The 26200-nt window shown below is 45.1% G+C and overlaps 1 protein-coding gene across 17 annotated transcripts in view; it reads right to left on the bottom strand.

Annotated features, from left to right (window-relative positions):
- Nucleotides 1-9919: 9919 nt before the first annotated feature.
- The window catches only part of HUWE1 (HECT, UBA and WWE domain containing E3 ubiquitin protein ligase 1), a 173342-nt gene continuing 157061 nt past the window's right edge, over nt 9920-26200 (bottom strand). For 15 of the 17 annotated variants that reach the window (XM_045087833.1, XM_045087836.1, XM_045087835.1 and 12 more), the window contains 21 exons: nt 25675-25889; nt 25310-25598; nt 25069-25171; nt 23742-24288; nt 22271-22877; nt 21278-21399; nt 21014-21170; nt 19671-19803; nt 19171-19373; nt 18430-18557; nt 17050-17146; nt 15997-16152; nt 15303-15548; nt 14879-14996; nt 14100-14240; nt 12918-13205; nt 12699-12804; nt 12054-12171; nt 11567-11748; nt 11130-11320; nt 9920-10541 (listed from right to left, as the gene is read on the bottom strand). In XM_045087833.1, the coding sequence (XP_044943768.1) occupies nt 10439-10541; nt 11130-11320; nt 11567-11748; nt 12054-12171; nt 12699-12804; nt 12918-13205; nt 14100-14240; nt 14879-14996; nt 15303-15548; nt 15997-16152; nt 17050-17146; nt 18430-18557; nt 19171-19373; nt 19671-19803; nt 21014-21170; nt 21278-21399; nt 22271-22877; nt 23742-24288; nt 25069-25171; nt 25310-25598; nt 25675-25889 (4250 nt within the window). In that variant the 3' untranslated portion in view covers nt 9920-10438. The remainder of the gene's footprint in view (nt 10542-11129; nt 11321-11566; nt 11749-12053; nt 12172-12698; nt 12805-12917; nt 13206-14099; nt 14241-14878; nt 14997-15302; nt 15549-15996; nt 16153-17049; nt 17147-18429; nt 18558-19170; nt 19374-19670; nt 19804-21013; nt 21171-21277; nt 21400-22270; nt 22878-23741; nt 24289-25068; nt 25172-25309; nt 25599-25674; nt 25890-26200) is intronic. The other 2 variants (XM_045087838.1, XM_045087828.1) reach the window with 2 other exon arrangements.

Below are 26200 nucleotides of genomic sequence, written 5' to 3'. Positions count from 1 at the left end.
CACTTCGCCCTGACTCATGAGACACCCCTTTAACTCATCCTGATTTAATCTTGTCTGTTGACAGGTCGTACTGTAGACATGAACAAGGCAATCTCCAAGCTGGTTATACTATTGCTATCCAATATGAACTATTATCCAATATGAACTATCCAATATGAACTACTCAACCCAACGGGCAGAGCTCTGTGCCCTTACCAAGGCTTGCAAGTCATCAGGACAAACTGTTAATATTTGTACTGATGGCCAGCAATTTCTTTGGGATTGTCCATGATTTGGGAATGCTATGGAAACAAAGGAGTTCTCTTACATCCTCTGGGACCCCAGTCAAAAACGGATAGCAAGTAAATGACCTTCTTACTGATATTTGCTACCTTCTGAAATTGCTGTCATTAAAATGGAGGCTCACACTAAAAGGACTGAACCTGAGTATCAGGGGAATGCCCTGGCTGACTCCCATGCAAAGGCTATTTCAGTCCATGCTGCTTCTGCCAGACTCTTTCCAGGCATGCCCTCCATGCCAGACTTTTGCCATCCTGATTTCCTTACAACATGGCAGCAGTTAGAAGCAAAGAATTTAAGATGGGCAAACAATGGTTGTAAATTAAATGAACAGTCAGAGCTATGGGAAACCCCAGATGGCTACTTGGTTCTTCCCAGCTCCCTGGCAAACCCCATTTTTCAGTTTTTACATTCCTTCACCTACTGTGGTGCATTTGAGATAATTCAAATCATAAATAGACACCAGCGGGGAGATTTCTGTGAAATTGCAAAAAAAAAAATTTACCACCAATGTCTTATTTGTCAGGTCCATAATCTCTGTTTTTGTTCCCTTACTCTGGACCCTTTGAACACCTGCAGCAGGATGTCATTCAACAGTCACTTAGTATGATGTATCAATATGTTCTTGTTACTTTATGTATGTTTTTCAAATGGACCGAAGTGTTCCCTGGCCCAGTGCTGATGCCCTCACAGTGGCAAAGAAACTGTTAAATGCATTTTCCACTTGGGTTATACTTTCCATGATCTCCAGTGATGGAGGCCCCCACTTTGTTGGGCTAACCATAAAGCTTTAACACAGAACCCCACAAACCTCTTGGAATTATCACTGTCCTATCACCCTCAATCATCAGGCAAGGTCGGGAGAACTAATGAGATCCTCAAACTTAAAATCTCTAAACTTGCTGGAACTAGCAGACTCTCTTGGCCTTAGGTACCATCTTTGGTCTTGCTGATCCTTCATAGTACCCCCTTTGGAAATCATAAACTCATTCCATACGAGCTAGTCACCAGTAGACCAATGTCTGTTGACACAAACCTGCTGATCCCTTAGCTCAAATGAGTATGATCAGCTACTGTAAGTTCTTAATGTCTTATGTTCAAGCCTATCAACAGGTTCAAGAAGCTTTCCCATATTCCAATTCAAAGGATCCTATTAGTCTACAGCATTGTGACTGTGTAATCTGGAACTGTCATCAGAGTAAGACAGCCACTCAACCTCACTGGAAAGGCCCTTACTAAGTGCTCCTGACCACTGGCACTGCTGCAGAACTAGAAGGCATTGAGCCTTGGGTACACATCTCACAGCTACACCTGACAGCTAATCCTGGGCAGACACTGGAGGTCTCCAATTCAAACTGACAAGAAAGAGAAGTAGCTGACATTGGGGTAGATTGCTCCTGCTCAAGATAACAAATTGAAAAATAAGGAAAAACAAGCAAACAAACAAGCAAAAAAAGAAAAATGAGTGCGCGCGCGAGAGACAGAGAGAGATAGATCAGATCAGACCTCATCTTTAAAACATGAAGCCCTTTCTCCTTTATTCCCTTTCCTTTATTGGCATTGGCCTGGAAACATAATGCCTTTCCCTGTATCTCCTAGGTCATTGCTAAGAGGACGGAAGCCTTTCAGATTGCTGTATTTGTCATCCAACATAGCAATCTACCCATGATGTTAGAGACCCCCTCATCCTCCCTGTGACCAGTTTCTCCTCCTAACGTCCCTTCAACTACAGTCGACTTCTCCCCACCCTTAGAAGTCTCTTACTGAGTTCAACTCTTATGGCCAGAACACCCAGTGCCTTGTTTTTACATCTCTCTAATTATAACTGTACATACCCTATTTGACAAAATTACCTACATAATTCTTAGTCCATTTGCACTCCCACATTCCCATGATTATCTAGATCATATCTGCCCTCTACTCAGTGAGATCTCCCCAGCAGCACCCATCTTTGCTAGGCATTTAGAAGGACTATTTCAGGCTCAGGGATTCTGTTTCCATATGCACTGAAAACCTGACTGACCACTGGCTTGAATGAATTAAGTGTAGCATTCCTGTGTATTAACAGGACCAGCCTGATGGGAATGGTCTGTGCCCTGACAGGGTTTGTCCTTGTCTGTTTCATTCTTCATAGGTCTGTGAATGCCTAGATGGCCAGTACATAACCTGGCAATGCCTTTTAGGTTATCTACCGGTGCTCCTAACTTTCCCCAAAGGAACTAAGACACCTCATTGGTCAACTCCCCTGTATTTACATCATTGAGTTAGAAAGGACTTCCCAGGAGTCTCTCATGACTCAGAATTCACTGAACCAGGGCCCCACTTCCCTGGCTAGGAATAAATGTAAATGAAGATATGATCACAAACTCCTCCTTAACTCTTCAAGGTATTGCAGATTCTGTTGCTAAGACAATTGTCACCCCCGAAAGATCCGTAGGCTCTCTGGCCAAAGTAGTTCTTAATAATAAGGATAGGCCTTGACTATCTTTTAGCTGGGTAAGGAGATGATTGTGCTATGGCCAACACCACCTGCTGAACTTGGATTAACACTTCTGGGGAAGTTGACAGCTTATAAAGGAGACTCCTTTAGCAGGATCTTTTTTGACTTCTTTGATTTTGATTGGTTTGCATCTTGGGGACCATCGCTCCAAAGTGCATTCCAAACACTGGAAATTATTCTGGTCATTATAATCACCATAATCTCCCTGTTGCATTGTATTCTTTCAAGAGCTGTAAATGTGTGTTAGTAGCGCTCACCACCAAGCAAACGATCTCCCTAGGACTGGAGTGTCAGAAAAGGAACTAAGAGAATGAGCAACTTAAAGATTGTGACCCTGAAACCATGATTTGTGAATATCACAAAGGTTAAAACCTGTGGATACCACACAAAAAGAGCAAGAAAAACGGCAAGACCTTTAGAGTGGTAGCTGGGAGTAGTGCTAATGCCTTAAATTTTGATCACATCTCTAAATTAAGACAAGAGTCTGATCAAAAGGGGGGGATTATTAAAAAGAAAATCACAGGTCCCGCATGGGGTGAGTTATGTGAGATCAAGTATCCAAGCTTGGGTTTAATCCCAAACCTGATTGTAGTTTCAACCTCCTCCAGACATGTAGTCTTAACCAGCCAGTCAGGAAATTTCTGGTCAGCACTAATAAATTAATCTGTCCCATTTGGGTCCTTCCTCTCTATCCGCAAAAGGAAAATGAGGTAATCCACTTAATAAGGCTCCTTTTCCCACAAAGGATGTCACCTCACCCCAGATAATCTATGACCTCCTTGTCCTGACTTCAAAGAACATTTCCCTTTCTGTAGCCCTTTGGAGCCCCCTTCTAATTGCAAGATGGGACGCTGTCTGATTCATGAATGGGTTAATAAGGCCAATTAAGATCTTTAAAATTTATTCAGTTAGTTTTCGTTATTGAACAACACAATCACCATAACTCAAGGCAGCAGATCCGGGCCACACGGGGTCACACAGTCACACACCCACTTCTGGAACCACAGACGCACAGGTAACCCCCACAAACCCATTCGGTTATGCACAGTCAGCAATGCACATAGTCATCCGATCACTTGCAGTAGGACTGCACACAATCTCCCCAGCACCGAACAATGCCTCTACCCCTAGCTAGCGCAGTGACACAAACCCAGATTCAAAGCCACTGATTTTCCAGGAAGTGGAGCGGGGAGGCCGTTCCGGGGTGGGGTCTCAAGCTTAGCCATTTCTGGCAGGCCTTGGGGTTGCCGGGCAGAGCAAGCCTGGGCTCCACGTCCCGTTCTGCTATTGGCTGGAGGCCCGTGCGGGGGTGGGGCTTGCCCCCAGCCTTCTCCCTCAGCGGCTGAGGAGCCAGTCGGCTTGGGGAGGGTAACCAACTCGGGGACGGTGCCTAACCGTCCTGGTTTGCCGGGGCGGTGGGACTTGCAGCACTAAAACCCGGGAAGTTCACGGCAAACCACGAGGAGCTGGGCGAGGCTTCTCTGCAGTGGGCATGTCGGGCGGGATGGGACGCCTCCAGTTCCCAAGGCTTGCGTCTGGGAGGGGAAGGAGCGGGGCGTGCCCACTAGAAATAGGCTACTTATTTTCAGTTGTAGAAATACTCGCCCAGGGTGAAAAACAGACAAGGAAATCATCACCACCACCACCACCATCATCATCATCATCCAGAGGAGGCTCTGGCTCATCTTAGGCCCTCAGTCCCCCTTTCCCTTTAACAATGCTTTGTTTCACCCAAGCCTACAGTAAACCTATTAAGGACTCTTTTCAAAGTGCCCGCCGGTAACTTGTGAACTGCCTGAAAAGAGAGCCTCGGCAGCCTCCTTAGGCTTCCTGGGACTCCCTGCTGGCCCCTCGCATCTACTCTTCACAAGCAGTAGAGAGGTCTGCGTCCCATCTCTTCTGTGCAATGCCCTTTGGTAGTTCCCACCTTACTCAGAGTAGAAGCCCGAGATCAGACTCCTGCTTATCTCTCTGACCTCAACAACCAAGGACACTTACCTCTCTAGAACCACACTGGTCCTCCTTCTGGATGCCATGCGAATTCCCACTTTGGAGCCCTTACACTAGCTGTTCCCTCTGCCTGGAACACTATTCCTTGAGATCTTCTGATGACTTATACCCTCCCTTCTTCCAAGCCCACCTTCTAAGCTTAAATATCATCTTTTCAGAGGCCATCCTTTGGCCACCCCCAGTTAAAATAACCTCCCCTTCAACTCTCTTTTTCTGTGTATTTTTCTTTTTCTTTTTTTTAAAAGATATTTTATTTATTTATTTGAGAGAGAGACAGTGAGAGAGAGTATGAGCGAGGAGAAGGTCAGAGCAGACTCCCCATGGAGCTGGGAGCCTGATGTGGGACTCGATTCTGGGACTCCAGGATCATGACCTGAGCCGAAAGCAGTCGCTTAACCAACTGAGCCACCCAGGCGCCCTCTGTGTATTTTTCTTCAGAAAAGAGAATATGTCACTCACTCCCTGACATATTTATTGTCTGCCTTCCCCCAGAAAAATGTCAGCTTCTTAGTGGCAGGAATTTATATTGTCTGATGTGTTCACCCGTGCCTCCCTAGCCTGACACAGTACATGCTCAACAAATGTTCATTCAATGAACAAAGCCAGATGATATGAGTGTAATAAGGAGTGGTAGAGACTGTGGGACCTGTGAAAATATGTTCACCTCAGACCATTCACATTCACACACACCCACACACATCCTCATACATATACCAGGTTGTTGTCTGCAAGCCAAAGAGTTTGGGCTGCCAGTTTCCATCTGAATTTATAAATAGTAAAAAGCATTAACAGGAATATAGGATACATGCCAGTTAGCACCTTACTGTCTATAGTTCCTCATAGTGTCAGTGTCCCAGCAACCAAAGATCAGGAGCATGAACCTGCCCTGAGTCAAGAAAGTTGGCAGTGAGGGGGAATACACAGCATGGGGGACTGTGGGGTATTGCAGTAAAAGTTGTATCATAGGATTTGGGCTTGTTAAGTGATTTGGGGACAATTCAAAGTGAAGTTTTACTCTAGATTGAATACTATCTAGAAGTGGGGGTAATTTTGTGATTGGGTATGCTAACACATCTTCCCTATAGAGAGGACAGACTAGAAAGAGGCTAAAGCTGTAACTGGTTTAAAAAAAAAGCAGCGACTCATTAATCAGGATAGGGGATGTTCAGTTAATTTCTGTGGTTTAGACAGTGTCTCTGATGTTTTGTCTGTGTTCAGACATGATTTTGAGGTGGTCTCAATTTTGTCTTAATCCACCACAGTTACAGAGTGACCTTCTCTGATGTTGATATTCTGTGAAACTGTTTATGTTCAACAGAAGAACACCGAAGCCTAACTGAATGCTAGACCAGCTCCCAGAAGTCAGCGGCTGCTTTTCTCTTTTTCAGTAGACATTACAAAACTACACATCAGAAAAGTGGTGCCAATTTCTCAGCAGTGCCTATTTCTTCACATTCTCTGATACCTGTGCTCACAGACACACACATTTTAATCCCAGTTAGTTATATTAGTTTTAGGTGTTATATTGGTTATATTATATTTAGGTGTTATATTAGTTTTAGGTGTACAATATAGTGATTCAAAATTCCGTACATCATCTGGCTCTCATCACAAGTGCACTCCTTAATCCCCATCACTTGTTTAAACTATCCCCACACCTTCCCTCTGGTAACCATCATATATTTCAATTTGGTAAGTGGTTTCCACTGGGCTTTTAATGGATTTTTGATTATTACAGAGGTAATAATTATCACAGAGGTAAGCATTTTTATATACTTATTTTTCATTTATATTTCTTCTTTTGTGAATCATCTTTTCATATCCTTGCATGTTTTTCTGTTGGGGAGTTTGTTTCTTAGTGATTCATAAGTTTAAAAAATATATATATATTTAAAAAATATATGTATATACATATAAAGTATTAACCCATTGCCTGTTAGGGACATTTTTTTCCCCCTGGAATTGTCATTGTTTTTTTTTTAATTATGTTCATGGTGTTGCCAACATTTTAGTAGTCAAATGTATCATTATGATATATATTCCATTATGATGTCTTTGTAGATTTTAGCCTAAGGTTTTCTATATCCCAGATCAGTTATTATTTGCCCATATCCTCATTTTGTGCTTTAAAATATCAGTTCATAGTTTTCACTCTTGAATTTATTTCGTGTGAAGTGCAGGGCAAAATTTATATTTTATAAATTTAAAATTTTATAAATTCGTATTATTTTACCCTCCCAATACTCAGGCAAGTTTCCTAACCTTAACATTGACAAAACTATTCTTTCCACAACTAACTCTTGGTGCCTCATTTTTTTTTTACAGACCACAACATGCTGAATATTCACCGCTAAGGCCATTCTGTCACGTCTATTTGAACTCCCATCTTGTTTAGCATGTCAGTTTGTCTCCCACAGTCTCAAAGCCAGCTATACTTGCATTTTTATGCAAATGTACATCTCTTCATTTGTCTTTTATGCTTCTCATGAGTTTCCATTCATTTTTCTTTCACGAGTCGTAAACACTCCTTCTTAAGGCTATTCTTTGGTTTCCTGTTCGTTTTCTAACTGGTTATTGCTTGTATTTGAGAACATGTTTAATCTTGCTACCCCTGCCTGCTAAGTCTCTGTGTACCCATGCCCCCATAGTTTCCTAACACCTGCCTCCTTCTCTTCACACAGAGCCTTCTCAGTATTGTCAGTCCATGTAAGTGCTCAATGGAATTTTGCTTATTAGGGGTGATAATTATTTCTCCAGCCTAGACAGACACATATCTCAAAGAACCATACATTCCAGTTATTCAGTTTATCCCTGTGGCCCAGCATAATTATTAATAGTACCCTTTTTATTCTTAAATTTTCCAACTTTGGATGATAAATTACATGGTCACTCTAATAAAAAAAAGGACTATTTTAATAAGGAGGTAACCCATGGTAATCATAATGATCAGTGGAGGGAATTACTTGAGGGCATAAAGGGACATGTTCAATCATGTCATGCAAGCAGCCTTCATGTAGAATTAGGCCTGTTATTGATTCCCCTGCTACCTACCTCAAATTTATTGTGAAATTTATTGTCATATATCTCAAAGATTATGAAATGTCATTGTTATAAAGTATCATAGTATACAGCATTATAAGAAACGCCCATGTGTCTAGCACCACCCAACCTAAGAAATAAACATTACCAAGGTAGTTGAAACTGTGTGATTACCTCTTCCAAACTGCATCTGCTTGTCTACCACAGATTATCCTGAACATTGTGCAGTACTCTGTCATACTCATGCATGGATTTTCACTCTTCATACATATGGACGGTTTTTCATGCTATTGATACATACATGCTATATGTTTTGTTTTGTGACTTCTAAGCAGGTCTCATCTTTGAGATTATGCATGTTGATATACATTTTTACTGCTACACAGGATTCCATTGTATTATTTATTCACACTTGTTGGGACAATGTCTACATGAGTTTTTTTTTTTTTTTTTCATTGTAACCAGTCCTCTTGCTGGCCTCTTTTAAGCGCTACTAACTTTTGGTTCTCTTTGGCTAGCAGTTTCTCCTCAGTAGTTTTACCTTATTTTCTACTTTACTGAAGTGATTAGAACTGACATACGAGTGTTATTAGTGGTAATTGGCCACCTTATGCTTCCTGTGTGATGTTGGCTGTTGGTCTGAATCAACCTTACCAGGGTGGTGTCTTTAAGTTACCAGTAATAATTATTGTTAGCAAATGCCTTGCATCAATTGACAGAATTTTTCTTATTTGACTTTGAGGTGATGAATATTACACCATACACACATCCCAAAGGCAAGTCATGCTTAGATACGTTAAATATTTGTAGGATGCCACTGAATTAGATTCACTTTTCTTCAGGGTTATTCCATCTGTGCTCCCAGCTTCCACACCCAACTCCTGAACCCTATGCCTCCCAAATTTAAATGTCAGAGGTTTCTTTCTACTTTGATTTTTCGAGGAATCCATTATTAAGCTTATCAATTGCACTGTATTTCTGCTTATTCATTTCAAAGCTCTGCTGGACTCCCAGCCTCATCTCAGGCCATCAACCTTTGCTCAAGCTGTCATCAGCTGGACTCCTGCTACCTTGATCTAGAGGTCTCTCCTTAATCTTAACTCCCAGCCAGGATTCAACTCATGAGTGCCTGACAATGGAAAGCCTTCCCTGACCTTCCAGGCTACATCAAGGACTTCTGCTCTGGGAACCTAGGGACCCCTTCCCTCCATCTGTCACAGAACTACTCAGTCTCCTTCCCCCTTGACCAGAAATTCAATAGCAGGGACAGAGTCAGTTCATCTGTCTTCTCAGTTTTCAGCAGAATGAGGCACAGGCAAGTGTGAATATTTTAAAAGAGGGAGAAAATGTCTAGCAGCCATATGCATCAGGACCAAGGGGATAAGGGGCTAGGTTAAGGAGAAAATCTTTACAAAATAGAGCCTCAGAAAATGAGAAAACACACACAAAGCAAGCATCACTTGGGGTTATTTTTCTAACTAAACCTTTATTAATTTCTTTGAAAGCTGGAACCATCAAAGTCCTTGGATCAGCTTTAACTGCTGGATGGAGTAAAAACCAAGAGACTACTCTACTGGGTGATCTGTGAACAGATCGGCAGATGACGAAAACAAAACCAAAATGGATGGGAAGATTGTTCTGGAGAGCTGGTCCAATTACTTGCTTACTGAAATTTGTTAGAAAACCTAAAACATTAAATGAAATAAAAATTCTAAACTGAGCTCTACACTTGAGGCCGTTATAAAGGCTCATCACATAGAACTGTCGGTTGGGTTGAGTTCTCAGAATGTTTCTTACAACTTGCTGGTTTGTTCCCCTCAAGCAAGGTGATGCTTTGTCCTTGGCCTTAAATTTTAACACCATCACTGCCCTCAAGTGCAGATCCCATTCTAAAAAACAGGCTCCCCTCAATTCCTGGTGGTTGCCAATCTCTCCTGACAATGGGGAAACCGACTTTGAAGAAGGAAGACGCACCAGTGGTGGTGGCAAAGATGGTTTTCTGGAGAGTCCATTTGCATCTTTTCTCTAGATGTCTAGCATGTGTTCAAGAGTTATTTCTTTTAAGTTTGAAAAAAACTCCGTTGTGAAAAGTGAGTTATGAAGAGTGCTCTTTATTTGAAACCTCCACAACACAGACGCCAATCTTGTCTCGCATTGAATCATTAGCTGTGCACATCAACACATTCCAAGCACAAATTAAGAAATGCAAACAGAACAAAAAAATATATATATATATAATTTTTCCCCTATCCAAAGGTTTCAAGTCTCAATGCAGCAAATCCTTCTGAACACAGAATCTGAGGAGCACACTGTTCAAACAGCTGGGACAAATAGGTCCCTGCAAAGGCTATTGCCTTTTTAACACATGGGCTGGGATCATGGACGGCATGGAACAGGGAGGAGGAAGTGAGGGAGAGGGAGAGAGAATGAGCAGGAGAGGGGGAATGGGTATGTGCTGGGGAAGATGGGGAAGCTGGGACACACACATGGTGAGTTGGTGGATTTCATTTATTGGTTTTTGACATTTTCTTTCTGGTTCTTTTTTTTCTTTCCCCCCAATTCCCAGGTCCAACATGGTAGAAAAACCCCACAGTGGTGGGCGGGGCCTTATTAGGCCAGCCCAAAGCCTTCAGAGCACTCCTGGATGGCCAATAGTAGCATGTGGCGGAGCTTCTCAAAGCTCTCATAGGCAGGCAGGTCCAGCTGATTAAAACTAGAGAAAGAAAAAAATATCAGTTTGTGACAAAAGATAGTCATGATCCCTATGTTCCCATGGTGCCCACTGACCTCTCCTCCCTGATGGAAACTTTTCCTCTCTTGCAGACTTGAAATCTTGTCCTAGGCCTCGTCCTCCCTCTTCTAATCTGGCCCCAATACTGCCCATCAGTTTCCCAAAGCATAAATCTGACCCTGTCAGTCCTTAAACACCATAGTCTCACTTCTGGGTTAATGTGCAAGCTCCAAAGAGGCATTTGGAGTCACTGGTGATCCAACCTCTGGTGATCAACATCTTTAAGCATTCTGTTCCCTCTTAACTCCTTGTTCCAGCTCAGCCCTGGAGTACACTGTGCTCTCATGTGGCAGTGCTCACCCGCAATGTCTCCCTAGCCTCACTGTGAATTTGGGCCAGCTTCTCATCTCAAACATCACCTTTTCCACAAAACTACCAAATTATGCACTACTCCAGATCTAGTACAGCTGAGGCCAGATTGGGGTTCCTGCCCTTGCTTAGGGGTCTAGAAGCAACAAACAGGAAAGCTCAGTCTGAATGCTAAGAAGAAGAACAACCCCTTCTTCTTACCATGTGTGAGCTGAAGGCAGGCGATCTGTGGACCTGTCATCTCGATGGATCTGAAACTTCTGAATGCCATTCATGCCTTCAAGGGCAGCAAAGCCTTGCAAGGGCACCTTGGAAGTACCCGTGACAAACTGAAGGAACTTGGCACGGTCAGCTTGGTCAAAAGAACGCAATGCTCTCCAGAACCACTGGATCTATGGGAAAGGACACAAGAAGTCAGTGTGAGGGGGTTGGAATCTTGAATCTTAGGCAAGTCCAGTTCTTTCATTCCATAAGATGGGCAAGAACATCCCCTGAAAACACGTATTGGAAGGATGAAGAGTTAGGTATAAGTACGCTGTCACCTATATCCCTTTGCCCCCTAACAGTGCTGAATTATGTGGTGTCATACCAACTAGCACTGCTTAGGGACATGGGGAAGGATGCCAGCAGCAGCTCACCTGAATAGAGTTGGACTGGTACTTGTGGTATTCAGTGTTGGATTTCAAATCATCAATGTCAATTGTGGGCAGTCCTGATATGAGGAGCTCTAACTCCTGCTCAGTGAAGATAGAAATGAGGCGCTTTGGAATGATTTCATAGAAGCCTTCTAAGAAAGCTGCCAGCTGTTTACGGATGGCTCCTGGGGAGAGAACCAACAAGCCATGAGGCGTCTAAACTCACACAACTGTTAAGAGGTCAGAGATCCTCAGTCTAGCTCTATTGCAACGAGGATACTGAATGGTTTGCCTGTTTCACCTAACACTGCTTCTGGCCCTTGAATGGAGGTGGATGAAGGGAAGTATTTTTTGGTCAGATGTTTGTAGACTCTTTGTGCCAGGCACTTGTGGCTGGCACAGGGAAAGAGAAAAAACAGTATCTGTGAAATGACTGAGACCTGACCTCTTCCGTATGAACGATAAAGAGTCTAAGGGACATTTCCCCTACCTGTCATCCTCATCTGGCACACCAGGTGTACATATTCCTTTTTATTCTCTTCTGTTACCAAGATATTGGCCCCATTGGGTTTGAGGTCACGAACTTCACAGACTCCAAACTCTTGGACCTAGAATACCCAAAATACCAATCATTCATGTCAGGCTTGGTCTAGGATGAGATTTATATAGATACCTAGGATTACTTGAACTCTTTGACATGTCCTGGGCAGAAAGACAAAGCAAGGTCATAAAAAAGTGTCCTTTATCATGAGCGCATAACTTTGCAATAGGGAAAAGCCATGGTTAACATGTGTAACATGACATAGCACAATCTTTACGGAAAACAATTTGGAGGAAGAGTAACCTTAAAAATTACTGTTTTTCACTTAAATCTGTTATAATGAACTACTTTTGGGAATGAAGAATACTATACTGAACAGTTTAAAAAAAAATAAAAAGGAAACTAGGAAACACCCTGGATTGTTTTTACAAAATCCTGGTTTTTCTGTTTGTGATGTCTCATGCAAATATCCACTGCTCACTGCTAGATGGGGAATGGGGCATGAGACTTTATCCACTGCCAGTTCAAGGGTGGTCCCCCAATGGGTTTCCTGGACTAGATAAGATGTGCTGCAGTCAAGATTTCTCGACCTACCTCAGTGCTGAAGGTGAGGTCATAACCTAGTGTGGAGACATCATTTTCCAGCAGATAAACCAGGCCCTGGTAGAAGTGGTAATCTTCACTCTCCATATCCGTGTATCTAGAAAAACACAATTAGAGTCATAGGTTAGGGTGGAGGAGAGAAGTACGGGGGTGGGACACAAGAAAAGGACCTGTCAAGTGAGAATGTGGATCCTGTGCCACATTCCTCACCTGACAGACTTGCCCAAGATGTGTTTGTAGAAGGACCGAGTAAAATAGCACTCCAGGAGGCGGTTGTCATATACAGCTTTGGCCACAATGCGTCCAACAAACTTGAAGTAGCTGAGGTGGTTGGGGTTGCAGTGGGAAGATGGGTTGATGGTGTAGGTGACCCGATCACCGGGTGAGGTACGGAACAAGGCATACATAGGGTTAAACATCTCCCGAGAGATGATCATATACCACTCCCGCAGGAGCCCTCCAGCATCCTGCCCTTCTTCTCCTTCAAACACTATATACCTGCATAAGAGACCAGAAACAGATGTGCAGAAAGCCCAGCACAAATCCATTCATTTATGTAGCATGACCCGAGTGAGTGAGTGAGTGAGTGAAGCAGTGGCTGGGGAGTGCAGGATCAGAGAACAGAGGTGAATGCAGAGTACCAGGAAAGCCCAGAGGAACGGTGGGGATCTGGGACAAGAAAGCATCATAGAAAAGATATCCTGAATTATCACTAAAAGCTTATCAATATTCCAGAAAACAGCAACAGGAAAAGTACAGAGGCTTAAATGAGGGCCTCACTTAGGGGAAGCAGGGAGAGGAGTTGACAAGTGGTGTCAGAGAGGCCTGAGCTCAGTCTGATGTCTGTAAGGATTTGGTGGTGGAGGAGCTGGGCCCAGTCTGTCTCAGAAGCCCGACTTCCTATGTGGTAACATGGATGGTGAGCCCATGCCATGAGGTAGAGGAGGAATCAGGTTCCTGAGCTCAGGAGCACCAAACTACACCAACAGGTTTATCATCTCACTGGCTTCCATGACACATATTATTATTATAAACTGCTGATCTCCTCTAGGCAGCTCAGAGTTACCAGTGAGTGATTAGCAATTTCGTGAGGGGCCATTTATGCAAGTGTGGTCTCTCCCAAGCCTGAATAGCATTTGCTTAGCAGGCTTCCCATTCCTAGTATAACAGAAAACTCTCTGCGAAGTCATCGGGTCTATCTTTGTAAATTCCAAAGACTCTTCTCCCTGGGAATTGGTGGGTAGCTCAGCTCAGTGAGATTTTCTATACCGGGTTCCTATCTGGAATTCCTCTGGAGTTCCCCTGCACATCTGGCACTGGAGTAAGCCTTCACTACCACGTAGGAAGATCCTCCACCCTCCCATTCTGTCTTTTCTCGTTCTGGGCTCTTACAATCGATTCTTCATTTCTTCAGGGGATTTCCGGTGCAGTTCACGATAGGAGTCTTCAAACACATGATCACGGCGGACATGCACGGCCATGTCTTCTTTCCGGAGTCCCTCATCCAAACGTTCCAGCTCTTGGCGAAAATATCTTGGGAGGTAGGGAAGGAAGGAATATAGGATTGGGTGTGGCAGACCAAGTTTCTGTTTGCTTGATTAGAATGAAGACCTATAATGATGCTTCTCCCATCTTCTACTAAACATCTGCTCCCCAGGGGAAGGTGAAAAGTACTCAGTAGTTGGGAGAAGTGGGTCATTCATTACCAACACCAAATTTTCCTATCTCTACTGCATAAAGTCCCACAGAGATTGTGGCACAGCAGGCAGTACGTGTAGGTGCACAGAAAAGACAAGGGTAAGGATGACGGGAGTGCTGTGGAGCCCCCACTGCCCCCAAGCCCTGCTGTAAGTGTATTGTGGCTACCCACACCTCTTGTATGACCCCAAAGAATGGAATGGAACTTTAGAAGTCATGTGATTAAAGAAAGGACTGCATTTCTCTGATGAAGAATGGAGACAGAAATGGAGAAGGAGAGGGAGTATTTAGGTATGATGATGGTCAGTGGCACAGATGAACCTCCTCCCTCCTGCCTAGCACCATTCCAAGGGCTGCCACCAAGGGAAACTTCTTTCCCCTGGAAACACTCCTTCAGGAGGAATTTTGGCCTCTTTCTGGGAAGAGAGATACCACTTGAAAAGTTTCCAACCCACAGCCTCCAGGACACATACTTGCGCTTGACATCAAAGTCGAGGACACGAATGTAGTCTACCAGGACAGCAAAAGGCCCATCAGCAAGGTGGGTGGTGGACTGCCGTAGGATCTGGTTTAACACAGTGCGATGAGTCTCTGAGGGGAGGAAGGACACCAAGAATCAGCACATCTTGGCTCCCAGAAGACTATATTACTGCCAACCAGACAGCAACTCTCTGTGTTTCAGGGAAAAAAGACCGTGTGGCATAAAAGGCCTTTCAAACCCAGGCCCTATATCACTAGCTTCATTCTTTCCCTTTCTCTCTCCTCTCCCCACCACACACTTATTCATAACATGCACTCTCACCGCCTCTCCCCTATGAAAACAACTATGAATAAAGTGTATGAAGTGACCCTGTAAAAAATGAAGCCTTCTTTTATGGGCCTAAGAGTTCCCTGTACCTGCAAAGCGAAGGAACTTCTGTGTGTCAGGGGGCAGGCTTGAGGAGATGTGCATAGACGAGGGCTCCCTGGAGAAGAATGGGTCAAGGGAGGAAGGAGTAGCTGGGGTCAGGGGGGCAGGGGAGAGTGGAGGTGGCTCGTCCTTGATGTGTGCCAGCTGGCTCTCACGGGTGTCTCTAATGGGAGGCTTGCTCTCCCGCTCTGTGGCATGGACCAGAAAGAAGGCCTCGACGGCAGGCTGTAGCACTGGGGGTAGGAATGACAGGGAAATGTTATTTTACTTTAGAAACTTCAACATATAAACCTCTTTTTCTTCATAATCAAATTACAGAGGCACAATATGTGAGAAAAAATAATGAAAACTTATAGGAGAAATACAATGTAGCAAAGAAAAATGAAGCCACAGAGAAAGTCCGAGCTTCCCTGAAACTTAAAAAAGGCAACCAGTTATAAAGATTCCCCTGATCTAAAAAGTGAAAAGATACAGCTACTAAAAGAAAGAGCCAATCTTTTTTTTGGATACTGAAGTGAGAGAAAAAACACCCCTCCTTTGAATTCTCATTACAGAGACATTGAGAGAGAGAGAGAGAGAGAGAGAGAGAGAGGTGATCTGGAAGGAAGAAAACTGAGTGGGCAGAAAGGGCCCGAGAGCAGATCAGCAGGGTGGGACCTTGGCCCAAAGGCCACAACTCACCTAGCACTGCATGTTGGTCATGGGATTCCTCTAGTTCCTTTAAACATTCTCCCAGCATGTCCCACAGTTCATCCAAGCTCAGCTGCTCACTGAGCAGGGGTAACTCAGGTGGCCTCTCCTCCTTTTCCTTCTCCCCTTGTGGGGTTCCATCTGAGCCTATAGGCCACAGAAAGGAGAGAGAGAAAGCTTTGAGGTTTCACCTTCATTTAGCTTTTTCCCAGATCAAATGTGCAGGCCATTAATCCAGATTTCCAATGCCAGATCAAGCAGACTGGCCCACTGGCTACTTACTAAGTAATACTGAGCAGTTATCTGAAAGCAAGCTCCAGTCCTACACTAGATGACATTTAAATTTAAATCAATTACAATTAATACAATAAAAATTTTGGTTCCACAGCTGCAGAAGCCACATTTTAAGTGCTCCATAGGCACATGTGGCCAGTGACTACTATAGACAGAGCTGGTTTACTCACTGCCTCATTAGCTTTCAAAGAATCTATGGATTATTAAATGATTTAATGCATTTCAAAAACGGATGTCCTGTGACAACCCTATTCCACAGAAATGTATTTAGGAGGGCATCGGAAAGTATTCTACGTACAATTAACTTTTGAGAAATGCTGCTACTAATGCACCCGCAATGTGCCAGGTTCTGTTTTAAGTGCTATATATATGGGTGTGTGTTCACTTGTTCAATCTTAACTATGAACATCCCTGTTTTAAACAAGGAAACTGAAGCTAAGAGAGGTTTGCTTCATGTCCCAGAGCTAGCAAATGGCAGAGCCACCACTCAAACATATGCTGTCTCCATGTCTAACATTATCACATCATAGTTTCTTTTACTACAGGAATTGTAGTGTATGCTATAAATCTCCAGAAAGGGTGAGGTGGTGACAGTTAGTGATCTTGGTTGGTAAATGCCTATTAACATTTACAAAAGCCAGCGTTCACTGGAACAAACTGGAAAACACTGAGCTCATGTATATAGAGAACAGGGGATGCAGCAGACTGGCTTTCTCTTCTGCTGTACTGGAAACAGGAAGTAGTACTGACCAATGGACTGAGTATCCTGAGCACTGGGAGATGGCTGGTCCACATCCATGGGTGATTCCTCCCTCCGGACAGAGGCCTCCGACTGGCTTGACTCCGACTGGATAAAAGGGAGACAAAGTCACATAAAAGGGTGCAACTCTGCTTTCCTCAGGGAGAGGCTAGAGGCTGGCTCTACCCATTCTTATACATCATAAGTTTGGAAAGCTTAGAAGATAAAGCTTCCTTTATCTGGTCAAAAAACTCTGTAGCTTTCTAGAACAAAAGAATGGCCTTCCCACCTCCTTTGCCGTCCTCCACCCTGAGCTAGTAAACTTTTCCAAAAAGCTCCCTGGATGCCTGCATTGCCTCCACTGTACTCCAGACCTATGTCCAGTTAGTTATGTCTAGTTATGTCTCAGAACAGATTGCATGCGCGTGCGCGCGCGCGCGCACACACACACACACACACACACCCCTCAGGTGAGCACACTGTAGGTTTGGCTCTCTGTTTCTGTTTGCTCAGAAAAGGAGAAATAAGGGACAACCTTTGATGGGTGGGAGTATTCACAAAGCCAACATCTGTCCTTTTGGGTATGGGAAAGATGGCGCAGAAAATACTCCAGAATAATAGTTGTTTTCCCTTTCTACTGTGTTGGGAGTCACAGCCCTCAAATTCTACGATGTTCTCAGCATGCTCAATGAAATCACACTGTGTTAAATAGAAGTAATATGCAAAGAAAAACCAGGCCTCAGGATACCTTTATTTCTTGGATCTTGGGAAGGTGACTTGCATGTTGCAAGGACAGGAAAACAATGAGAGTGCCACAGCATATAGACATGATGCTAGGCTTTTCCCGCAGCCACTCTGTGCTGGGATCCCAACAATGAGTTTGCTATCTAGGAACCTGAAGGTTTCTTCCTAAAAGTGCCTAAGTGCCTAGGTGCCATGGTACCAAGAGAGTGTGGAGAACAGAAGCAGAGGCCAGGGTAGATAGACCAGCCATAGCCTAGAAGAGGCTGCATGGGATGTATACTAAGCCTGGGGGCATTACAAGGGCAGGATTCCTGATGTACTTGCATTATTCCATGAGACTGAAAAACCTTTATCCCACACCCCCTCAGAACCCAGACACTAAGCATTATGCAGTTTGCAAAAGCGCCACTGTTGACTGGATAGCTGGGAGGGGGGTATGATGGCCAAGCTTTAAGTCACATCAATCCAAAACAATGAACAAACAGTAGAGAAAACATCAATAAGAAAGTAACCCTGTTGTCCGGAAGCATTCATATAGCAAACTTAATGCAAAAGCATACAAGGTAAGGGCAGTGAAACCCCACTGATAATGTGGTGGGGAAGGGGAGAGAGACAAATGAATGAGGGGCCACAGGCATCATGCTAACCGTTGCTGCTTGTTGCTGTCTCCGCGCCCTTTGACCCTCACGTACCATTTGTATAATGGCATCAGCCTCAGCCTCCAGCTGCCGAACAGCTGCCTGGATGCTGCTAGCTGAGCCTAAACCGGAAGAACCTGGGAGAAAGAAAAAAAAAAAAAAAAGGCAAGATATAAAAAGTAGAAATGAGGGAATGCCCAATATTCTCTCTCCCATCTCCTGGGCTGCCACAGGGCATCTTGCTGAAGTCTTTGAGCTTTAGCTCAGGCAGCTTCAGAGTGCTCTTCACCAGGCACTAAGAACTACCATTACAAGTAAGGGCAGGGGACATGGTGCTAGGCAGATGGATAGTGGCAGGTGTAGAGGGTTCTGTGGGACAGGAGAAAAAGAGATAGGATTTGGCAGGCCACAGCTGAGGCAACATGGCTGCAATGTTTTAGTCAGGAGTGATCAAAGAAGCAGAAAGGAGACACACTCAGTGCCTTAAATCTTGCTCAACAAAAGAGCTGCCCCCAGTTTCTTTGCCGGATTTCCACTCTCCCTTAATTCTCACTTGCCCTAATGAATTTCCTATGCAGAGAGCTTGAGTGACATATAGAACGCAGCCATCAACAGCCTAGGAAAGGATCATCACTTCCTTTTTTGAAAAGGTTAAGCAGGATGGAAACATGACATTAAGTCCTGCCCTCCAGGGACTCTGAGTTTGCCACCACCAACCCTGCCCCTCAACTGGACACTCCAGTTTCATACCTAGCCTGCCTGTCTGCTTGGCTTTCTTGTTAGCTCGGCGTGTGTCGTCCCGGAGCTGGATGATGACCTGCAGTACCCTCAAGAAGAACTTCTGGGTAGACGTCTTGGATGTCAACATGGACATAGAAGGCAGCTGGAGCTCCCGGCCACCCAGAGGTCGCTTCTGAGATGCCACAATTACCACATTCTCAGCCATGTCAAACCTGGATGGTGTAGAGGTGGCTTGCGTATACTGACAGCATCAAAGCATAAACATCCAGAACGAGCAGGGCTTTTTGGTGTCAACCAGAGGGTTAAAGAATCTCAGAAGGAAATCCCCAAAGTGGGAAAAAATAAGGTAAAGCATGTATAGGACAGATAAGAAAATCTGCCCAAAGAGGGGAAACAACACCGCCAACAACAACACCACCAACAACACCACCACCAGGAAACCAACAAGAGCCACCTTTTAGAATACCCCAGATTCCAGCCCCACAGCCAAATGGGTGGCAACCACCCACCTGCTCTGCATTTTGCCTTTTAGCTTGGTGGTCTGTGGCTGCTCCTCAGGCAGGCCATCAGGAGAGAGGGTCTCACACTGGGCTCGTCGCTGCTGTTCTAGGTTGTATTCCCGTAACTCAGCCAAAAGGGTACCTGGTCAGGCAGAGGAGCCAGCAAGTGTTCAGAGACTCCCCTAGTGAAGCAGCTGAAAGCCAAACTTTTCCAAGAAACCTGCCCAGGCTGTCTTCTTTGCTCAGCTGCAGAGAATCTGGAGTGAACAGGAATTCTGCTGTTCACCTTACTACGTATGTTCATGGATCAGCCATTCAGAGACTAGCAATATACCCTGCCTCAGGAATCTGTTCAATCTACACAAAATGCAGCTCAGTGCAGAGGGGGAAAAGTATCAGTTTCTGAGGTGATCTCAAGCAAACTGCTTAAACTCCTCTCCAAGTTCACGAATCTATCTTGATAACGAGACTAACACTGACTAACCTCACAAGGCAGTTTTGAATATTAGGAGATAATAGCAGTAGAGTAGGTGGGACACTGCCTGGCCCATGGGTATTGAATGGTACGACTCAAGGAAATCAGAGACTGGCCAAACTCCTTCTGGAAGAACCTTATAGTTCTCATGTAACAAATACTCTGGGTTATACAGTCTAACCAATACCCATATCACCTCTGCTCTAGGCACATTTGTGAGAAGGAGATAACTAAGCAGGTAGCTGAGATCTAGGGCGATCCATGATTGGGTTGGGGGTGGGAGAGAGCAAAGAGACTCTCTATGCTTAAAGAAAATCTGGCTCTACTCCTCAATTCAATCAGTTTATCACCCTGGGTTTTAGTTTTCTTCTTGATTAACAACAGGGAGACTGAAACTAGACAATTTACAAGTGTTTTTAGAACTTCTGTACCCTCACAACTGCACAAAGGCAGGGGATATCTACCACTTGGACTCTCAATTCTTGAGCCTAAGTGAAGTGCAGGTGTATCTCTGAGGTGGGAAGCTGCCTTAGCAGGCTCATCACAGGGCTCTTGTAAGTGCCCAGAATGGAGAAGCAAAAGAGCACTGCTGGTCCTATATGTACTCATTTTCCTTTACTAAGCACTGATTACAAGGCATGTGCCAGGCACTGGGAATGTAGAGAGAAGCCCAGCCCTGTTCTCCCTGAACAATAAGTAGAGGGAAACAGATGACAACTCAGTATTATCAGTGCTGCAACAGAGGAGAGGACAGGGGCTGTGCTACAGAAGCACAGAGGAGTTTGAGTCAACCTGGAGATCCAGGAAGGCTTCCATAAAGAGGTGACCCCTCATTGGAAAGCTTTAGAAAGACAAGATGCTTTACTCTGGTTATTACCTATCTGTTTACAAAGAGTATAACCCAGATGGCGAGCTCCATTCAGTAGCAGCTTGAGAACAGTGTCCCGGGTTGCAGGGTCCCCCCGAGAGAGCTGCAGTAACACATTTGCTGCATCCTCTAGACCTTCTTCAGAACAAGAGTGGGATGTCAACACCTGGGGGAAAGAAAAAGGGTAAGCCTCAACTTGAGTATGAAAACTTTATCTATTCCCATCCACCATTTTCCCCTCAATCTTAGGAATTCAGAAGAGCTTGGACTCACCTCCACAGAGAGCTGTAGCTGGTTTTCAGTGAGGCCAGAAGATACCATCTTAAAGTCTGCACTGCTGCTGCCCCCATCACCCATCTTTGCTGGAGATTTGCTGACCTTAGTAGTTGTAGAAGCTTTGAGGAATCAGATGGAACACTGTAAGCCTCTAATAAAACTCTGTGAAAAACAATCTGAGGAGTTTGAAGTGGTGGGGGGGTGGAAGGTTGGGGTACTAGGTGGTGGGTATTATAGAGGGCACAGATTGCATGGAGCACTGGGTGTGGTGAAAAAATAATAAAAACTGTTATGCTGAAAATAAATAAATTTAATTAAAAAAAAAGAAAACCTCACATGACAGAACCAGATAATCACTGAACTGTCCAGAGCTTCACTATCGTAAAGTAGTACAAATGAAAAGCCACCCACCAAAGCTAAATCCAAATGACCTGGGATGTCAAGGACTCTCATGACCTACCTTTTAAAGTGACAAAGAATCTCAAACATTTCTCAATTGTTTCCCTACCATCAGAGCCCCCTCTTCAAAACTTTTTTTCCAGTAATTTTTACCAGTATGCTATAGGGCTCATTCCTTTTACTTCCTAGGATAGCCTGGCTATTCTACCCTTATTCACACGGTATCCTGTTGGCTCTTAAAACTTTTTCCTGAGATTGGTTCCCTCAACCAGGATGTAAAGGCTGGGAGTTCTTTAAAAATAGGGACTTTCTCTCTCTCTCCTCCTCCTTTTGGTGCTTAGCCTAGGGAAGCCACATTCAGTGAATGCCCGCTGGTCTTCAGGAGTGTCTGTGTGGGTAGGTGGATGAGTGTGGGGAAGAGAATGATGGAGAGAGAAAACTGGGACTGAGGGGGGCAAAAATGAACATATTTGGCTCTTGCAAACACAAACCAAGCCGAATGCTATCATTAGGGAGTAATACCTGGATGGGGGAGTGGAGGGTGAGGTGGGTGTCCATACCCCAAAGCTCCCAGCCTACATCCACACTTACTTGAAACAGTAGTGGTAGCAGTCGTGGGGGTAGTCACCGTGGTCGAAGCAGCTACGGCAATGGTGGATATAGCCGTGGCAGCAACCAGAGCTGGAGCAGAAGTGACAGGGGTGGTTGCAGCAGGGGGAGTGGGCGTGCTGGAGGCAGCAGTGGTAGTGGTGGTAGATGTGGTTGAGGTGGCAACAGTGGTGGAGGAAGCACTGCTGCCAGAATTAGCCTGTGTTTCCGACACTTTGTTTTCTGGGAGAGCAATTGAGATGAGAGAAAGGAGTCTGAGGAGTTTCTCAGTTAAGAGAGAGCTCCGGCGGATGACTGGGTGTGACAACATGTTCATGAGCTGCCCCAGTGGAGAGGCCTCGAGGCTGTATGGGGAGGTTTCCCCCTCACCACCAGCGCTCACTGGCACTGACTTCACGGAGTTCTTGCCTTTCCGGCTGACATTCATGTTGTCCAGTTTTACCAATAAGTCCCAGAAGTCTGTGCAAATGCCACTGCTGGTGGACTGTGAAGAGCATGGGCTGCAGGCCTGCTTATTACTGCCCCTCTCCCGATCGCTCTCACAGTTTGTTTCTTTGGTCCGCTGCTGTGTAAAGTGGCTGGGAAATACCTGCCGGCAAAAGGAGGACAGGATTGGTCTAAGGGTCTACACAGAAAATACATCTTCCTGACAAGGAGAGACAACTGATTCCTAGACACACCATTCTTCTGAATAGCTTTGGTGACATGGGAGAAAGATCATATATGAGTTTTATCTAACTGATGGTGAAGTGGCCTAGAGAAGCAAACAAGGGGTTTGTAGGGAGATGATTAGCTAACCTCTGAGCATCTGTCTCTGTACTTAAGAAATGGGGAGCATAATCATGCTCTATCAAAAAAACGGCCAAGATTAAAGGAGATAATGTATTTTTGCATAGTGCCTGGTACGAGGTAGGCCCTCAAAAATGGCAGCAATGATTATTAAAAATAAGACTGAACAGGGGCACCTGGGTGGCTTAGTTGCTTAAGTGTCTGCCTTCGGCTGAGGTCATGATCCTGGAGTCCTGGGAGCGAGCCCCATATCAGGCTCCCTGCTCAGTGCGCCGTCTGCTTCTCCCTGTCCCCTCCCCCACTTGTGCTCTCTCTAATAAATAAAAACTTTTTTTTTTTAAAAAAGGAGCAGGTTCTAGGTCCAGGTCCATCACTTACTAGCCACATGACAAAGCCATTAAAAATTTCTGTACCCTAGCTTCTTCATTTGTAGAATGGGGATCATACAGACCACTGAGAGTTTTGATAACCAAATGCACAAAAATTATAAAAAGTGAAAGTAAGAACCCCACAAAATTATTTACTGGATAACTCCCAGAAATAATACGTGCCTGAGGATTAATAGTGCAGAAAGACCTGCTAGCTTTCTCAGAGTTCAGATTTCATCTAGGTTGTGGCTGTGACCCCCCCTTCCATCCCCAAGGGTTGGGTTCAAGCTCCTCACCTTGGCCAATTGAATGAGTGTGTCCAAAACATGTCTGCAGACAACAGGAGCAGCCTGGGGGTGGATGTGGACGGTGGAGCCACTGCTTGCATGCTTCTCAGTGTGTTTGCGACCCCCTGAACGCTGGATCTGGAATATATTAGTCCTGCAGCCTAGGGCTGCATCCATGGATACTGAGAGCCAGGAAAGCTGGTTGGAACTCTTAGACTCCATCTTGTGTAGCAGGTCCAGTGGCCGGTTCTCATGACTGCTCGACCCACAGCTTTTGCTTGACTTTTTGCCCTTCTCCTCACTTGAGGAGAGCTTCGGTGTTTCAATGCATAGCTCACTCTCACTGCTGCGCTGCAAAATGGAGAGCAGACTGCGGATGACCCAGTGGCGGGTCTGGGCATGGTAGCAGAGATTTCTCAGTACTCGGTGTAGACGGCTAGTATTAAGCTTTGGCTCATCCACGAAAAGCAGGACCAGGAGACAGGATAGGGCTTCATGGTCCAGAAGTAGCCGTCCTCGGAGGCGGAGGAGAGTGTCCACATTACTGCCAGAAGGCCTGGAACAGAGCATGGTTTCTAGGTAACACTTCAGCTAGAGCTCGGGGATTAGGTATAGCCCAAGGGAAGGGGAATGAGCTGCATACTTCCAAGGAGGCATAAGGGAAGAGTGTCTAGTCTAAGTGTTCTTAACAGTAAGAAGAGCTGCCCTCTTGTGTATCTACTGGGTACCAAGTACTCTATAATCCATACCAACTGGTATGGGGCTGCTGAAAAGACCAAAGAACTGTCCATTTTTGAGATGATGAACAAGAGGCTCAAACAGGTTAAGTGACTGATTGCCCTACAACAGTGTCCATATTAACAATTGGTGAAGTCAGACTACACTTAAGGTCTTAAAAAACAAACCAATAATGCTTATTTCCTACCTTCTCTAGCCTATAAAGGATTTGCCTGCCTCACTGGGACTGATCACTCCCTTTATATTTTGGCATGCTGGGTACAGTCTGCTTCAGCCTGGGTAGTAATGAACTCTTCTTCCACAGCCTAGATGTTACAAGCTCTCGGCAAGTGGCTTTCCTTACTATAACCACAGCTAGCACCTGCTGCCGGTCTGCCTTACTTTGTGATTATGGTCTATGGTAGCTACAGCACCCCAAAGCTGTGTCTTTCTGAAGGGGGAGTCCAAAGATCTGGCTCCCCTACTCATTCAAGGCAATATCCTAGAGAGATCATCCAGTCTCTCCACCTATAAATTAAGGAAGTTGGACTAGCAACAGAAGTGAGAGGTGGTATGGCAATAAAACAATAAAAAATAAATTAAAAAAAAAATAAGGTACCTGTTATGGCTGCTGCTACCCCCCATCTGGAAGGTGCCACCTCTCTGCACAGCAAGGCGAGTGTACTGGACTCCACGGTTGCCACTGAGGCGACTGGTGAAAGCTGGAAGGAAAGAAAAAGGAAAATGAAACTGGGGAGGTGGTTGCTGAGCTGGGTCCAATAAGAGAAAAGGGGAACAACAGAGCCTCATGTGGCCAAAACCAAACATTTCAGAGCCCTCCCACTTGCCTCCCTCTGTACCGGGGCTTCGGAGGATGGCAGAGAGTGCAGAGGTGCTGCTGTGGCCAAAGAGCCGCTCATGCATAAGTTGTCGCTGCCGGGCTTCCTGCTCTCGCCTCAGGGCTTGAGCCTCAGCAGCAATGTCAGGTGGCATCACAGCCAACACACTGTCCTCCATGTCCTCCAGGACACTACGGCGCAGGTCTGAGGGCAGGGTCTGGATGAAGGTCACAGGGTCCATGGGGGTGTCTGAACTGGCATTCTGTGCCAGTTCCCGTCGCTGCTGCTCAGCTCTCTGCTGTGCCAGCACCTACGGAGCAGAAGAAGTCAATGGGGGCATACCCATAGCTAGGCAGCCTAGCCCCACCAGCTCCCTGCTCACATACTTCCTCCTGGATGGCTGGAGGCAGGGCAGCCAGGAACTCAGGGCTCACTTCAGTCACACCAGGATTGCCCACCACTGCAGGAGCTGAACTATTTGCTGAAGGGGCAGTCCGAGTTGGTGGACGGATACCCAGCTGGTTCTGCAGGACTTCCCGGCGGATGTCATCAGGCAGAGCAGCCAGAAAAGAGGGGTCCACACCTTCGGGTAGACTGATACCTGAGGGGAGGCACAAAATGTGAAGGGACTCCCATTTCTACCAACGCTTAAAATGTACTCGGAGTAAAGAGACCCATGGCCTTATTTAACCTCAATGCATGCAAAGGACAGAGGACACAAAGAGGGCCCCTTCACCTTCCCTAGGCTCAGTAAAGCTCTTATTATGTGCCATAGTCTTCGTGTATGCTGTCACTGAATCTTCACCAAGACCCTACCACGTAGCTATTATCAATCCCCCTTAGTACTGATAAGGATCAGAGAAGTTAAGCAATGGTTCCAAGTTCTGAAGGTAGGTGACTACAGAGGGGGTA

Source organism: Mustela putorius, unplaced genomic scaffold, assembly GCF_011764305.1.
Source record: "Mustela putorius furo isolate JIRA1106 unplaced genomic scaffold, ASM1176430v1.1 tig00001566_pilon_pilon_pilon, whole genome shotgun sequence".
Taxonomy (NCBI): Eukaryota; Metazoa; Chordata; class Mammalia; order Carnivora; family Mustelidae; genus Mustela; species Mustela putorius.
The sequence above is the reverse complement of the archived record's forward strand: the minus strand, read 5'-3'. Positions and strand labels throughout refer to the sequence as shown.